Below are 17,542 nucleotides of genomic sequence, written 5' to 3'. Positions count from 1 at the left end.
AGAGTTTAAAGTTAATAAGTGTACAAAGTTGTCAGGATGTTAACAATGAAAAGAAAAATGACAGATATGTTATTTGAACAGTTGTATAGCAACACGTGGGGACGTGTAACACTATATTTTTCAGAACCCCGCTACTTACCCTTTAAGGCCTGGTCATTGTTATTTATACTTAGCTTTTCCCAGTGGTAAACATACCAAGTTTCCCATGCAAAACTAAAGACCACTCCCAAGATAGTCAGACACCCTGTCTGGTTCAACACATTATCTTGACCCATTCACTTGGGCAGCTGAACTCTGTTAAGGTTTAGATCAACTTAATTTGTTATTGCATGGCTGTTTTGATTGGCATTGCAAGAAGGCGTTGTTTAGTCTGATCATTATCTGTCTAGCTGAACTACAGAGTTCCTTTATGAAATGAAAAAAATCTGCAAACTGAAAGTATAACAAATAATCTGGACAGTATCTGACGTTAGAGTTAATAGTAAGTGAATTGAGCTCATTGGATATAATGGTACATTTGACACAATTGGAACTAAACTTTAAATTCTAACCAAAACAAGCTCCAGAGTGCAGTGGAACACACTGCTCTCACATGACTTAATAATATAATTTTTTGTTTAACTAAATAAAGAAATAATATACAGTCAAAGGTCCAGTGCCATCTTGGCAAGGACTGGTGAAGACATTAATAGGAGAAACTTTCAGAATCGTAAAAATGAGATTATATCTTCATAGTGATAAGCTATTTTCCATCGTGATGGCTGGCAATATTTTTATTATAGGATAGAGATTAATGAACGTATCTCATATGCAGATTTGTACTACTTCCCGAATGTGGCCTGCAGCTCTCTTTGTAGACTAAACTGACAATCACTGACCTAACGTCAGATAATATCATTGGTGAACCATGGTTTCAGATATGTGCAATACAAAGCTCCACACGATCCTTCAGAATGCTTTGATAGAAGGTCCCAGCTACCAAATCTCGTTCAGGCTAATCACCTTTTACCTCCAGGCTTCATTCATTCACTTGGAATGTGCTACTTGACCACATTAACTGTTCTGCCAGCCTCAGGAACGTTTTTCTGTTGTGCTGCCTGAAACTGGATTGTGTTGATTTAAGCTAATGCTGTTAATATGTGAGTGTAATGTAACCGCTTCAATCTGTTCTACTTCTGTCTGTAATAACAACCAACACTCTTGAAACAGGATGGTTCCTCTCAAGTTCTCCTGGTGAAGTTAATATTTATTATTTATTTATTTTAAACCACTGCTTACTTTCTACTATTGCATTCAATGTGTTTCTGTAACGTATAAGGTTGCAAATACATTACAAACAGGACACAGAGGCAACCAGTAACAAAATGTAATTTGTTGCCTGATACAGCATTGTTTAGGCTAAGAGAAATAAACCTTGACATGGTTTTCTTGATCCTTTGTGGGGTTTTAATCCATAATTTCGGACTTTCATACACATACACAGTCTTTTTTGGCACTATATTTACAGCCAGGCTGTATTCCAAGCCTGTGCATGAGGCAGTATAACTTTAAATAAATACCATAAAATACATATAGGTTCCTGAGTCGACACTGGTAAATATACATTCAAAAGCAAGTAAGAAATTACTGAAATTACAATTACCGCTGCCCTTGAATAAGCGGCATACTCACATATCAGATATGTAATAGACGCAACTCTCAATAATGAAACATGTACATTTTTTCCCCTATCCCAACTCAAATAAATGCAGCACTTAATAAAGAATAAAGAAATGCATACAGTTAGCAGTTATTGAACAGTCTGTAAGGAGCAAGCAAGACAGCGAAAGCGATGTTTCTTCATGAGTATAGAGGATTTTACAGAAATTCAGCTGTATAATGCTTTGAGAGCAAAATACATGGTAGTAGCGTCTGTAAACGAGAATAGTAGTGAGGGCCCTGTAAGGATCTGCAATTATGCTGAGAACACTGTTCCTCGATGCAGCGATGTCTCCTTTCAATCACATTTTCGAATGGGAAGGTCGACATACGAGGTAATAAATTCCTTGTTTCAAATAATGACACCTATTGCAGCTAACACCTAATTTAAAAGGGGCAGGCGTGGTATGTTGTAATTATGTGGTTTATGAATGCAGTATGTAAACATCCCATGTTCTTATTTCTTCATGCAATACACGTTCGTGATTTAATGGGGGCGGGGCGCTGGCCATTGACGATTTCACAGACATCTTTAGTATGCAATATAGCCTTCATTTTATAACGGTGTATACCGTTACAAATATAAATACACACACACACATATGTAATAGGTTAATGTAATGCGCAGCATATTATGAGTTTGAATAATAGGCCTCCTATTGAAAAAATGTGAGCGCTTTGTAACGGCGAAGAGTCAAGTTCAGAAGAGCAGCCTCACTGGAGGTCCAAAATGTCCGACCTGTGTATCACTGCAGAGGTGGTTAATTGATTTTTCTCAGTATGGCCGTGCTTGACTCATTTTTGCTTTTTAAAACCAGATTATAATTGTTTTAATTGCATACTTAACACACAGTTCAATAATGGCAAGTGTCGACTACGAGAAGCTACAGCTAGAGCGGTCTGCTTATAAAACGTAGCCGATTTGTATATCTTTTAAAATTTGTTGTGAAATACATGTTTTCATCGTGATATCCCTCCAAAACTAGGCACAGTTTTTCAGTTGTGGTGAAAAGTGTTTTTTTTTTTTGAACGCTTCAGGCATTTTATTGGTCTGTACACAGCCTAAACATGTGTACGATGTCTTTAGACAGCTGGCTTATTGGTAAACGGACATATAATTGTAATATGTATTTTAATGCCAGAGTATGTACATAGCTAGCTATTAGAAAGAGTGTGAAGAAACCCAGGACAGTGGAAATACATTTTCTATCATATCACCCTCTGGGAGAAGATCCAAACACTAGAAAATGAGAGAAATATTTTGCAAGATGAGATGAAGAGAAAGAATGTGATTTTGATAGTGGTAAATGCTAACATTGAAATCACATTTTCCTTGAGAAGAAAGGAGATCATTGAGAATGGGCCACTTGGCGGAGATTAAAGGTGTAGATGGCCGACGTTGTTTACTGAGAGACAGGTACAGTGTTGTTGATTAACATTGACATTGGAACTTAACGCCATAACAGAACTCAAATACTTATTCTAAAAACAAATATTTTGATTATTGAGGTGCTCATTTAAAAAAATATATATAGGCAACTGATCCTTAGCACGCTGTAAAGGGAGTGGACATTGGAATACTGGCAGTAAGAGAAGACAACGGCACTAGACATGTCAGAAAAGAACATTATCAGTGTTGCATTGGTACTTGAAGAGCAGGTTGTGACGGATCTGTGTGATGTTTCAAATGCTATAGCTGTGCTATTTGGCCTTGTGTATGCACTTAATATTGACTACCCTAGGGTTCTGAGGTACACTTTTGAAGTTATCCAGAAGGTTTTCATGAATCTTGGTGGAGACAGATGTTCAGCAAGAGTTCACAGCCTCAAAAACAGATTTTTTCAGTAAGGTTCAGGATAATATGGTTAGGTTAATAATATATATATATATATATATATATATATATATATATATATATATATATATATATATATATATATATATAATATTTCATTTTAGTTGTTGCATAGTCCTTGCTTGGACATTTTTTCCTATATTCTGGAGATCAAATTTCCACGACTTAGGCCTAGATACTTAGGTACTTTTCTTATGGCCTAGGTACATAGGGAGCAGTTACATTGTAAGTAGGAGACCAGAAGTGACTCATAAACCCATTCAGCTCCCTGAGTACCTAGCCACAAGACTGGGTTAAAAACTTGGATGTGTGTCTTGTGTCATTGAAAAGTTAGTTAAATAGAAACTGGGTGTTATAAATGATGTTGACAGTTTATCTAAATAATTTAATCTGCGTTTTGCTGCTTTAAATACATTTCACAATGAATAGAAGCCGAGTTAGTTTAGCAAATGCTTTGCCTTGTCTTGGGTGAACTGGGAATATTGAAGTTCTGGGGTGTTGGGAACTCCATCTTATTCTCTCTCTCTCTTTCTCCACACACACACATTTATTATTTTAATATAACTTTTTGCACTCGTTCTAAATTTTCTTTTGGATTTTGTTTTTCTGAACTAATCTCCTTTACACCTTTTCAAAACTCAAAGCCACTTTACGGTGATTAACAGATCATTCATTTTATCTGCCATTGAAAACAACTGCAAAGATAGGGATTAGATCCCATCATCCCTGAACTACAGTATCTTTCAAATGTTCTCACTTTAATTTACCATTGAGTGTTTGAAGTTATGGAAGAATATATTTTATAATGACTTTAGATTAATATTCAATTTAGTATACTGTTGTGTTTGACAAGTTTGAAGAAATTATATTGTGTTTAGAAGCATAGCAATGCAAATTCTGTTAAACGTTAAGTGTCGCATCATGCTGTTTTTGCTGTATAAGAGTGAATATATTGCATAGACACACACAGTATATTTCAACAAGTGTTGAGATGTCCATAGGTTTTCACACTGTTCAAAAAATGTACTTTCTTAGTGGTGTGGTTTATTTGCTGCCTCTGTATCTTGTGTTAATTGTATTCAGAAAAAACACAGCCGGAACAGGTATTTTGTGATATATATATATATATATATATATATATATATATATATATATATATATATATATGAAAATAGAAATCTGAGCCTCGTACACCATTCTAGCTCATAGAACAATATTTCAGTCTGTTAAATGCTGAGCTATGGCAGCAGATTACATGTTTCAAGATCTCTCATCAGACTGGTAGAAACCTGAGCACACTTTCTAAAAAAAAAAAAATGACATTCCCTAACCTGTCGGTGGTGATGTTGGGTCTAGTAGACCCCAAATCACGCTGTGCTTTTGATGCAAATGAATAGACTTTAAAGCAGAACATTACTCATATTTAGCTGTGTGCTGTGTGCCATTATCTGTATATGCTAACACGACCTAGGCAGTTATGAAAAGGTACTGAAAAGGCAGTGGTGTACATAACTGCAATCGATTAGTGATCATGAATATCATGTCACCAACGCAGGGTTAATATACTTAATTTGCTAGAGCTGTGATAGGTTGACCTAGCATGATTTTTTGGCTCAGATCTCTACACACCGCTAGTGTTTCAGAACTGTGTGGAGTATTTTGTTTCCCCCTTACTGTACCATCTAAGTACAAAATAAGTGTGTACAGCATGAAAAGAAATTTTGAAATAAAATCTGCATCAATGAAACTTGACTAATGACAGTTCTTGCAAGTGATGTTACCAACTTAGTAAGTTGAGTGTTTAAGCTAGATCAGCTGTGATCTTAGTGTGTTTATTATGGAAATCTTAAATCTGTATTATGCTGCCTTAACTATATTGTATGACTTTCAATTATCCCCTTTAATGTACAATTATGCTGGGTAGTGTTTCCTGAAATGTATGAAATAGTTAATGAAACTAAGGATGTTAAACTTACAATGAGTAGTACTTACCATTATCAATACGCTGCTGTCAAAACTCAATTTTCTTATTCCATAGAACATAAATTACCATGCATGTACAACTTTTAGCCTTGTTTTCCTACCTCTGCCATCCAAGTAAAACACATTTTAGTAAACACATGTAAATAAGTTTACTCAACTCAAAGTGTTATGTTGTACACATTTGCTGTTTTGTTGATTAAAATCAAGTCAGTTGCCAAACGTAAAGTTAGCAAGTACTGTACTCCCAAATTCTGTCTTTGTTCCAGAGACCAGCTTCACACAACTTAACATCAACAGTAATAAAACTTAACTGAGTTAAGGCAGCCAGTTGCCTTAATTGTGTTGAGTTGGATGAACTTCCAAATTTTTACAGTGTACAAATACAAACAAAATTAATTGAATAAACTTGAATAAAATGTATTTAAGAGTACAATTACACACTGGAGTGTACTGGTATTTTACTGTGAAGTTTATGGAACTTATAAAAAAAAAAAAAAGAATACCTTAGGTACATAGCACTATATACTGATACTGCAGCACTAATATATATATATGAGAGAGAGAGAGAGAGAGAGAGAGAGAGAGAGAGAGAGAGATAGGAATTAGCAAGAAAAGTAATTAATTTTAGTTGTAATGCAGGAGGTGTATGATTATTATTTAAGTTTCTTAAATGCATTTCTGTTGTGGTTGTATGCATGATATTATGGCTAATAAGAGACGCTGCAGAATCCTGATTCAGACAGGAAGTTCAGAGAGTTGGGGGGGGGGGGGGGTGTTGGAGTGTCAAGCAGAAGCTAGTGTAGCTCTCGCTGTACCGTTGCTGCTTAGGGGATAGCCACAGGATCAACTCATCTTTCTCACCAAAGCCCTGCCTGGACCAAGAGACTGTGAGTGCTTAGTTGTCTTGCTGGTTGAAGAGAAAGAAACGCACTGTATATTAAAGAGTTCAGCCTGGCGACTCTTAGAAACTGCTGTAAGAAAAGAGAGGTAAAATAAACCTACCTCCTCTGTGTTGACTTGGCATTTCTTTCATGTTATCCACGCGACACTGGTATGTGTCCTCATCTAGTCAAACACTGATCTAATCTGTGAGCTCAACAGCTTTCAGTTTAAAGTTGAAAGACTTCTTCGCCATCCTGATTTAGTTGTATCCGCGGAAATAAACTTCAATAAAAAATTGCGCCTTTCGAAATCCATAGCACTTCTAATTACCGCCAACCTTGAATAAGTGCCGCAGCTGTTTTTAGCAATTTAACAAACGCTGTGACGTTAATTCAAAGTAATATGGTACTTGGTATTTACATATTAAGTGAGACAGGACAACAGTTCTTGTGCAAGTTTGTTTTTTATTATACATAATATGAGCTTGTCATTATAGACAGTTTGATGGTGTCCTCATCAACGGGAGAGAAGGTGGGGTGGCGAGTAATAAACGTGAAAAATATTGCAGGAGGTTGTGGTGTTAATGGTATGCAGTGCTCCCTCATTATTTCACAATTCAATAATACACACATGTGGTTTATTCACATCATGCTCACAGTAAATTGTATATGTACTATACTCCACTGTATAAGTACCCTTTCCTAGTGTTCCTCGGGTCAATAACAAGGCAGCAGTATATGCCATGTTACTTTTTTCAGTTTCCTTTACATTTGCAATGATTCTGTTGCCCCAATATTGAGGTTTAATCATTGACACTACAGCTGCCTCTACTGGAGTTTTGTTTTCTAAAATCACTACTGATGCTGAATTCTGACTACCTGTTAAAGAATCCATTGTCCACATTCCCAAAGGTGTGAGACTGTGGCCTTTAACACTACTGGCTTCACCTGCTCTATAGTAAAGAATAGATACAATGTAGAGTGGTGGCGGGCAGCTGAAAATCTTTGCCTGGTTACTATGAGATGCTGCTAATACTGTGTATGGAATGTGTTCAGGCGCATTCCCCAGTTGATTAATGATCCAGAACATGTGAATAGAGATATCAAAACAATTGTGATTATGTTAAAGAAATTACATTGAAAGAATATGTACAGACACAGCTTTCATTATTGCCTTAACGGGTAGTAATGTGATAAGCATTATCAAGAAATGTAGATATTCTGGGAAACTAAATTTAAAAAGTCTGGTGTCAGACACAGAATTTGTAGAGCACAGCAAGTCATCTTCTGAAAGTCCGCCAATTGACCTAAAGAAGTTCTGAAGACTAAAAACTGCAATAATCATGAATATTATGTAATGTTAGCCTTTTATTAACAGAAAATTGTGCTGGTCTGGGATTTTACTGTAAAAGCATAGATGGGGTTGGGAAATATCAACATATGAGAGCAATTAACTATTGATTAATGCTTAGATAGCTCTCTACAATGCAGACTGAGAATTCAAGCTGTAGAGACAAAACCACAAGCTGTAAGAGGCAGCTAGACATGACTGTGTCGAAATTCTCACAAATATGCTGAATCAGTGAAATGTTTATGACAGAGCTTCAGCCCGGACAATAAAATAAGAATCTGCGGTCAAGTGATGACATCCTTACGGAAGAGCCGTAGGGCCACGGGAGAAAAAAATAAAAACTAGGAATTTCGTCTTTACAATTTGAAATTTCGCCTTTTGAAAGACAAAATTTCACCTTTTAAAACACGAAATTCCATCTTTTGAAGTCAAAATTTCTCTTTTAAAAACATGAAATTGACATTTTACAACCAGCTGGGTCATGGGAAAAGCTGGAGGAGGCGGAACTCGGAACTTTGCTTCCTAATTAACTTCTGCCGGGTTTTAATAAAGAAAATGCATTTTCCCCACATATATTATAGAATCATATCTGTTTGAAAAAACAGCTACAGTTTGGAGTACACGTGTTTTACTTAAAAACACAACATTTCACCTTTTAAAGTCGAAATTTTGAGTTTTTAAAGGCGACATTTCTATTTTTTTATTTTTTTTCTCCCATGGCCCTAGGGCTCTTCCGCACATTCTAGAGAACTCTATTAAACTGTATTTCTCAATAATAAATACATGATTTGAGTGAATATATTAGTTTACATGTTATTTTATTCAAACCCATGAATACATTAACCAGCTCTATTGACATATGCAGTTTTCAGACAATGCTCTTCATTGCATTTTAAGGATTAAGCATCTACAAAAGAGTTTCTTTCAAAACTATTGGCTGTTAATCCAATATAATAATGTATCTTAAAATATTTACTACTCTCTTGTTTCAGTGAAGAAATAAACAACTCAGCCTGTTCGGTAGGGGTTTTTTTTTCTTTCAATCTTGATTAATTAATACTAGTGTACAGAACAAGTATGAATTATTGTTTACTTCATTTAAATTTAATAGTGAATCATACAGGCAATCATTATAATGTGTTAACAAAAAAAAAAGTTTGCAATGAAGCAAAAGCTTTAATCCTTCCATTTTTATTTCTGGTAGCCAATGAACCAATAATGTATGGATGTGTATTTAACAAAAGCAACATGTTAATTAAAATGTCATTGTGACGCAGTTTGGCTTGGGCTACAGGCATTTTTGTAACTATATTTGTATGAGGAAATAATAATATTTAGCCCACTCGTGGTTTCCATTCCATTCCTGGAAATAATTTCTCGGTCTACATTGTACGGAATGTAGAGACTTCAAAGAAATTAACATCATAATGCTCAGAAAATAAGACTTGCATATGATGCACAGTACTATAGATAAACTATCAATAGGAAATACCATTTTAGTTCATATTACATTTCCTATCACTAATTTTAAAGTGTTAAAGTGTTAAATCTTTTGTTTTTAAGTCTTCATGAAAACCATGATCTCTGAAAGCCAGTAATATATTCTGAAAATGTAAATATTTATAGTGTTACCATTAAAAACATGTCAACAGGACCGGGTCATGATGACACAGTGATTATATGAAGTTTAAATTAATTAGATGGATGTTTGTGTACCCCAGACCCTTATCTGAAATCAAACTAGAATAGCATAATAAAACAAGAGTTGCATACAACTTCTGAAACAGCAGATCCTATCCAGACACACATTGTATTGATAAATTTGTGAGACCAGCTTAATGTCTGAACTAAAGAAGCCAAGAGATGTCACAAGTTTGTCTGGATCTTAGTCCCCTATAGGCCATGGGGGGCCATTCGTGTGATGGATGAGAGTAGCTGTCTCGAGGGAAAGAAAAGACTAAGCATGTCAATGTCACTATTGAGCCAACCGCTCTGCTGATCCAAGCTTGGTCATTGACAGTCACTGCTTGTCAGGAAAGCTTGCAGGTGATGGGGTTTGGATTCCCATATACAATGCTGGATTATAGCATGGAAAATGTCTGACAACATTAGGTTTTTGCATCCCTAATGAACAAACATTATTCAACTCAATTGTGGGCCCCAATCCTGAAACTTTAGCTCAAATTGTAATTAAAGATTGACTTTTGAAGAGTGTTTGTAATGAACTCTGTTCTTTATGCATCTCCATTGCTCTTTAAATGTAGTCTTAAATGCAGCTGTCAATTACATGAAATAATATATTATTAGTATTATTTATTTCTTAGCAGATGCCCTTGTCCAGGGCGATTTACAATTGTTACAAGATATCACATTATTTTTACATAAAATTACATTATTTTTTTACACATTATTTTTATATACAATTACCCATTTATACAGTTGGGTTTTTACTGGAGCAATCTAGGTAAAGTACCTTGCTCAAGAGTACAGCAGCAGAGTCCCCCACCTGGGATCGAACCCACGACCCTCTGGGCAAGAGTCCAAAGCCCTAACCACTATGCCACACTGCTGCCCCAATATAGCACACAAATTGAACGAATGCAGAAAACCAAAATGATTTGGATAAGGGCAAAAAGGATAATATACTTCATTTTGCATTTATCATTTTAGATTCATTGACAGATCTGTTGGTATACCTATGTGCAAGTGTGTGCATAATTGTGCATTATTCAATTTTTTTAAAATACAAACATAATTTTTTAACCAAAGCCATTGGTGACTCTTTAACATTGCAGTCCTCCTCTCCATTTCAGTTCAGCTCTCTTAAGTCTCTGACACAAACTTCTAAGGCCAACCAAGCAGTAATGTTGCCATGCATAACAAAAACGATTGCCTTCCTATCTGTCTCTGTTGATGCAACGTCTTTTTAATATTGTTAGTGCTAGCCCTCACTTGTCTCACCTTTTAACTGGCCCAATCTATTAACCCTTTTGAATTCTGCTTATAATGAGCTATGACAGACAAACAGATGATACATGGCCCATTAAACAATGTAGATGTGCTCCTATGGAATGATCCTGTGACAGCTGTTGGGAATGTAAGCAAAGGGAAGAACCTTGGTGTACCAATGTGTCTTAAACTAACTGCTAGAATAAACCTATAGGTAAGTGGGTTTTTATATATTATTGGAAAAATTATTCCAAGATGAACATTATATTTTTTCTCTTTATGTTGGCATTAAATGATATTTCCCCCCTTACTGAAATGTATAGAGCCCTGAAGATTACTGGTTAAGAAGTACCCCTAAAGTTAAATAATAATTAGACAGAAAAAATATAAAAGATATTACTATATAGAACATTGTGCAGCAACATGAAAACCAAGACATATACTATACTATGACAAAATAGGGAAACATATATGTACTGTACAGTATTATTGCTTTTTATAGTTGGAATTTTTTGCGAGATTAAATATTTTCAAATCTATTGTGAAAAAAGAAAATACAGCCTTTGTAAGAATAGGGGATTTTTTTTTTAAAGTGCTGATCTATGACATTCATGTTTTGTGATGTTTAAAGTACTTTATAAGGCTGAACATGGTGCCTGCTTTCTAATGAGGTAATTCAACATTATACGGTCAGGGGCAGAATTGAGTGGGCGTCTTATTTTGGAGAGCTATGATTTCTTTCCATATTTAAGAGTTTACTTTTGTCTCTTAAACTGCAAAGTTAACAGTGCTAGGATAGTAGATATATTCAGATAATTAGAAAAATTAGACAAATGCCCATTATTACCACACACACACACACACACACATATATATGTATGTGTGTGTGTATATATATATATAAAGAATAGTAAATAATAATTTTAAAAAACAAATAGTCACAGATTTGAGTTTGCATGGGCTCTTGTTTAAATATTCAGAGCCTATGTTTTAATTTTTTTTTAAAACACTCAAATAAAAGCAGATCCAATAAGCGCACACACACACGCACACACACACGCACACGCACACGCACACACATATAGCCAATTTTTAGATGACACAGCAAGCTATACGTCTAATTTGTTGAATCAAATTAATTATTACAACAAAACTAGAAGTATGCTGTCAGCTTAATACAGCTTCCTTCCTGTCAGTTTTAATATTCCTGTAAGGTGTTGTATTACATTCTTTTCTATACCCAAGTGAGCATTTTTGGGTGTAAGATGAACACTGCTGATGCCCATTTATGGCAGTAATGGCAAAAGCTGTTTCTGGCGTACAAACAAGGTATAGCAGAAAGAATGATTGAATGTCTGTGGGACACTGAAAACAGAATGGCACTCACATAGACCTCCCCATAGAAATGATTTATACCAAACACAAGTGATTTTTTGGCCAAACTCACTTGCACAGTTAAACTTTGTTTTCATCTCTGATTAGTTATCATGTCACCTACAGCTATGGCCAAATGTTTTGCATCACCCTATAGAATGAACTAATTTCACTTCATAAAAGTCGAATGAAACCTGCTAAATAGCGTTACAGTAACATATCGAATTACATACTGTTTTGTAGTTTTCTATATATTTAACAAAAAACCTACCACATTTTAAAAATATGACATTTTGAAATCTAACATGAAATACTGTACTACTATTATGGCTTCCAGTAGACTTTTGCAATATCATTTTTGTAGTTTCTTTGATTACATGATGTTCAATTAAATATCTAAATTATATTCAAGAAAATTTTAAAAAATCTGATCACACAAATTTAAACTTTTACTGTATGCATCAAAAAGTATATAATAATAAATACATAAAACATGTTGTTGTATATGGGTTTAACTGTTGTATGAGATGGCCTCTTCTAGTTTGATACAGCTTTAAAGGAAAGAGGTGCAATAATTTTAAACATAGGACACACAATGAGTTTATTTATTTAGAAAGTTGTTAAATGCAGTCTGGGAATTGAAATATTCCATGTTGACATTATACAGAGCTGGCAAGGAGCCAGGTCCACTCCAGTCTCTATAGAGAGGTCCAGAGGACAAGGAATTTAGTGCATTCTCCCACTCACTTAAAAGGTAGAAATCACTAGTTTACATCTTGAGCAAATAATAATCCTTACATGTGCCTCAAATGATGCCTTATTCTTAGACTGTGAAGGGAGATTGCACAGTATGCATGAGAAGATTATAGGTTGTAATAGCCCTGTGAAATTGGATTCTAAGTGACTTGTTTTATTTTGGGGACTGACATGCATTCCATTTGTCATGTTTTATTATTATTGTTTTTATGTTTTTGTACTTTTATTGACTTATGCTTATAAAGGGATGTTTTACAAATTGTGCATATCTTGTAGTTACTGCTATTGAATAACATTGCCATATATTCTACATCTCTTACACATGCTAAACAAAATAACCGAGTCAAAATAACCGATTTACAAATGACTTTTTTTTTTATTTCACAAAATAAAGTTGTGCAGGGAAAACGCTTTCCAACAATTTGAAACATAATAACATTGAAGGTATGGTTTCATTTGTAAACCATTTGTCGTTTTGGCCCCTCCCCCCCCCCCCCCCCCCCCCCCCCCCAAAAAAAAAAGAAAATGTCAAAATCTTGATTAACATTTTCAATATCGCTCTAACCCCCAAATAGTTCTATATGTTCTTGCTACACGCCCTGGTGCAAAAACAGTGTTGAACTATTAATGTAATAATAATCTGAATACATTTCTTTCTGGACATATTTAGAGACATACATTGTTACAGTAAAGTACGTTTTACAAAAAAGTGCATGCTATTAAATATGTTGGACGCATAACTGCAGAGTATTCTGTGAGATGTGTACGTTGTAATGCATAACTAAATCGTGCAAAGTATTCAATCTCACTTATAACAGGAAAATGTGTGTAAGGAAGGTAGTGTAAGTACCTGTCTGAACATACATAAATTCGCAAACAGTTAATTAACTTTGTTTTATTTGCAAGTTAATTGTTTCGGGCTGCATATAACGTTCTGCACATACTGCAAAGTGTTGACAAAGCAAACACAGCAGCAAGAACGAGCGGTTGTGGTGCACAAACTCTTGTACAGTTTTACCTCGGGAGAATATATTTTCTAAATAATATCTAATTGTGTCAGTGAAAAAAAAAAACGCGGTCAATGCTGATAGTCGTTGATAGTAAAATGAGCATAAAGTGACCATTGCAAATGATTTACTGTTAAATTATTATAATCTCGGTTTTCGTCTTTAAACATTGATCAGGCGGCTGTGAATCAATACCTGAGGATTTTAACTCCCCCCTTCTCCCTCCACACACACACACACACACACACACACACACACACACACTTACTTTTTAGTGTTCTTTTAAGAGCATAAAAACGTATACACAACAAATGTCCACAATAATTAAATAAAACTTTAGTGTTTTACAAACTACATTTTAAAATGTGCATTTCCCTATTTGTTATGCAAAACTACTAAAAAGTACTCAATAATAAATATAACATCATGCACATACATACATCATCAGCAGGTAGTAACATTGGCTTACAGTTTGCTGTTTACCAACCTTTAAATAGGTAAGTTACCCTATCATAAATATAGCTGCTTTTATTTGTATTTTAAACATACATGATACATAGTATTGACAATAATAATAATAATAATAATAATAATAATAATAATAATAATAATAATAATAATAATAATATTTTACCTACGTTTTGAAATGTTGCATTTTTGTTTCAGTTGTAGATGGGGGCTATGCACGCATAGCTTTCTTACATTGCTAAGTTATTTCTGTTTACCCGTGTAAAAAGGCACACCCGACACTTTCAAACCATTAGAATATACAATTGTTGGGTATAAATGTAACATAAGAATATACAGTGTACAATATAAAAGTTTTCCACAAAATCAAATAATAATATAAACAGTGCTGGTCAAGTTCAAAGTAAATAGGTTTAGTGTCTTTGGTCCCTTTGTTATGTGCCGTGTGTGTGACCTAGTATTTGAGGGAAAAGGAAATTATATTTCAAAATACGAAAATCATAAGTTTTGGAATGGTTTCCTTTATTGCTACATCTGAACTGAAGTACTGTGAAACATTACCAGTACAAGCGTAACACATGTATTATTTAGTCTCGTAAAGCGTTTTGTGATGGTGGTCCACTATGAAAGGCGCTATATAAAAAATAAAGATTATTATACTTGATTTATTTATTTATTTATTTATTTATTTATTTATTTATTTATTATCCATTCAGTTTTAGTTTTAGGTCTAAAAGGCACAAGAGTGAAATCAAATATAGTTGTTTAGGTTTGTAAAAAAAAAAAAAGTGTTTATATTGTGATGCATTAAGGATGCATTAAATACATGATATTTGAAAAATGCTCGCCATAGAATCAGTCATATTATTGGGGTTGATAGGAGACGACGTCTCTGACTGCATACAAAAATAAAGAAAGAAATAAAATGGTGTAATGGAGTCAAAATGATCCTGTATTTACCAATATCACCCGAAACCACTAAAAAAAACACATTGGATTAAACAGCAAACTGCAAACTGCTGGAGAACTACCTGAAATCACAGCATTTACATAAACTTCAACACATTGGGGTGAGAGGGGGAGAAATGCTGACAGATTTCTGAACTAACTTTAAACATTCTCGATTATTATTTGTATTATTATTATTATTATTATTATTATTATTATTATTATTATTATTATTATTATTATTATTATTATCATAATCATCATCATCATCATCATCATCATCATCTCTTTGTAGTTTTTACTGTTAGCGCTACAGGCATTCCTTATCCCTTATGTTGCTAATTCATTATTATTAAAGACAGGGTCAGTAGTACTTTAACACGAGTAGGTCCTACGGTTTACATCCAAGTAAACAATCCTACTCCAGCCTGACATTCCACTAGCCTAGTTCAGAACATTTACAGACGCTGCTTTCCTGCAGCTTAATCAGAGAAAAACACTCAATTTACAAAGATGTATTACAAAGATTTCTAACACGGAATTGTAGCTTTAAATTACCACTTGTTGCATAATAAAACAATTACTACAAATCATTCTGCAGAAAAATACACCGATGCAAATATGTTATTTAAACCACTTTAAAAATACCCACAGAAGGACAATGTTGCATGAAAAGTACAGTCGCTGAAACATGCTTTTATGAGTAAAGACGATTATTTTCTATAGCATATAATAAACAACGTAAGAACCGTTTTTCTATACTAACAGTTCGAGCAACATTTCAACAGAAATCACCCAGATGTGTTCCTTTTTCACTTACATTGGTAAAGTACATGTTAAAATGTAAACTCGTCATTCCTTTTCGGGATCTTTGCTTTCTCTAAGCCCACCTGCCTTTTCAACGTTTCTGCTGCAAATTTAGAGTGACCAGAACTGAGCGTATATTTAACAGCGAAGTCCACGGGCTGGACCTTGAAGTAAAGCGACAGCGCCCACTACATGCAAAGCAAAACTGTTCACAGCTCGTTCTGTGTTAAAGTTCCTTCATCCTTTTTTCCAACTTTTTTCAAACTCCTTTTGCTAATACAAGCTTGTGGTATTACAGGACTCCTTTCCACAAAACCAGCGAGCCCAATGACATTTCATAGAAGATTTCCTTTTATTTTTGCAAGGTTACTCTGCGTGGAGCGAGGAAAGGTCAGTTCTAGTGACAGTAATGTAAAGAATACAGGTTGTTACTATATTTAGATGTGAAAACATTGATAACGCATAACAGATACACATGTACAAGATGGCAGTTTGCAAAAGGCATAGAAAGGGATATTGCACCTACTTGTGGTCAGTTTTCTTGCCCTGCCTTTGGACCTCATGATGACAGTCTTTCGGCGTGGGTTTGTTTGATTTTTTTCTTGGATATTTTCCTCCTTTTTCTTTTTTCTCTGTCTCTTTCTCTCTGTTTCTCAATCCAGACTCGCTATCTCTCCAGCATTGTCAGTTTGGACACCTTCGCACATGCGCGCTGCCAAACTGCCAGCGCCGCCAAAAAAGTTCGGAGCGATTTATCACTTGATATTACTGATCTTGTCACATGGCAATCGAGGAGAGATCTCTTTTTGCTTCAGATCTTGAAAGATCAGCGAGCCAGAAATAAAAGCGTGCTCTAAACCTAGATCTACGGAGAATCAGAGACATTAATAATAATAAACTATTCTCAAGCAGCTATGATACATACCTATGTGGATAAATTATATCACATTAATCAATGTTAAGGTGCATTATAAATGTTACACATTTTCATTAAACGAACTTTGTTATTTTTTTGAGTTTTTTATACATTACCATGAAGTTTTTATTTTCAAAGCACTGGTTAAATTATTTACCACCCTCCCCCGCACCAAAAAAAAGGGGCGGTGGAAAAACATCCTAGATCACAAATCCTTATTAAAGTGCAGTTTGCAGATGGTCACGATTCTTTAGTTCATTGATAGTTTGAAGTAATGTGATGCTTACCGATTTTTTGGGGGGGAAATTTAAAATCCTTTACTTAAGTGAAGCCTGTAAACCCAAATCTTGCCCGAAAATGTTGCGTTTGTGTAAAAAAAAAAATGTCCTGCTAGTAAGCTTTTTCAAAAACAAATGTATCACTGTCACATGTCATGATGTATTCGTTAAAGCTATTTTGCTCTTAATCGGAAATTACAGTACTAGAGAGAAAAAAAAAAAGTCCTGATTTGTAAATTTGATGGGACTCCCCTTAAATGTGTCCTATGCC

The 17,542-nt window shown here is 34.7% G+C and overlaps 1 protein-coding gene across 7 annotated transcripts in view; it reads right to left on the bottom strand.

Moving 5' to 3' along the window:
• Nucleotides 1-16,978, bottom strand: part of LOC117417159 (histone-lysine N-methyltransferase MECOM-like) — a 193,424-nt gene extending 176,446 nt beyond the window's left edge. For 4 of the 7 annotated variants that reach the window (XM_034029059.3, XM_034029060.3, XM_034029062.3 and 1 more), the window contains exon 1: nt 16,604-16,976. In XM_034029059.3, the coding sequence (XP_033884950.2) occupies nt 16,604-16,640 (37 nt within the window). In that variant the 5' untranslated portion in view covers nt 16,641-16,976. Of the gene's footprint in view, nt 1-16,603 lie in introns of all 7 variants that reach the window. The other 3 variants (XM_034029064.3, XM_034029065.3, XM_034029061.3) reach the window with 2 other exon arrangements.
• Between the last annotated feature and the right edge of the window lie 564 nt (nt 16,979-17,542).

The sequence above is a fragment of the Acipenser ruthenus genome, chromosome 12, assembly GCF_902713425.1.
Source record: "Acipenser ruthenus chromosome 12, fAciRut3.2 maternal haplotype, whole genome shotgun sequence".
In the NCBI taxonomy this organism is placed as follows: domain Eukaryota; kingdom Metazoa; phylum Chordata; class Actinopteri; order Acipenseriformes; family Acipenseridae; genus Acipenser; species Acipenser ruthenus.
The sequence above is the reverse complement of the archived record's forward strand: the minus strand, read 5'-3'. Positions and strand labels throughout refer to the sequence as shown.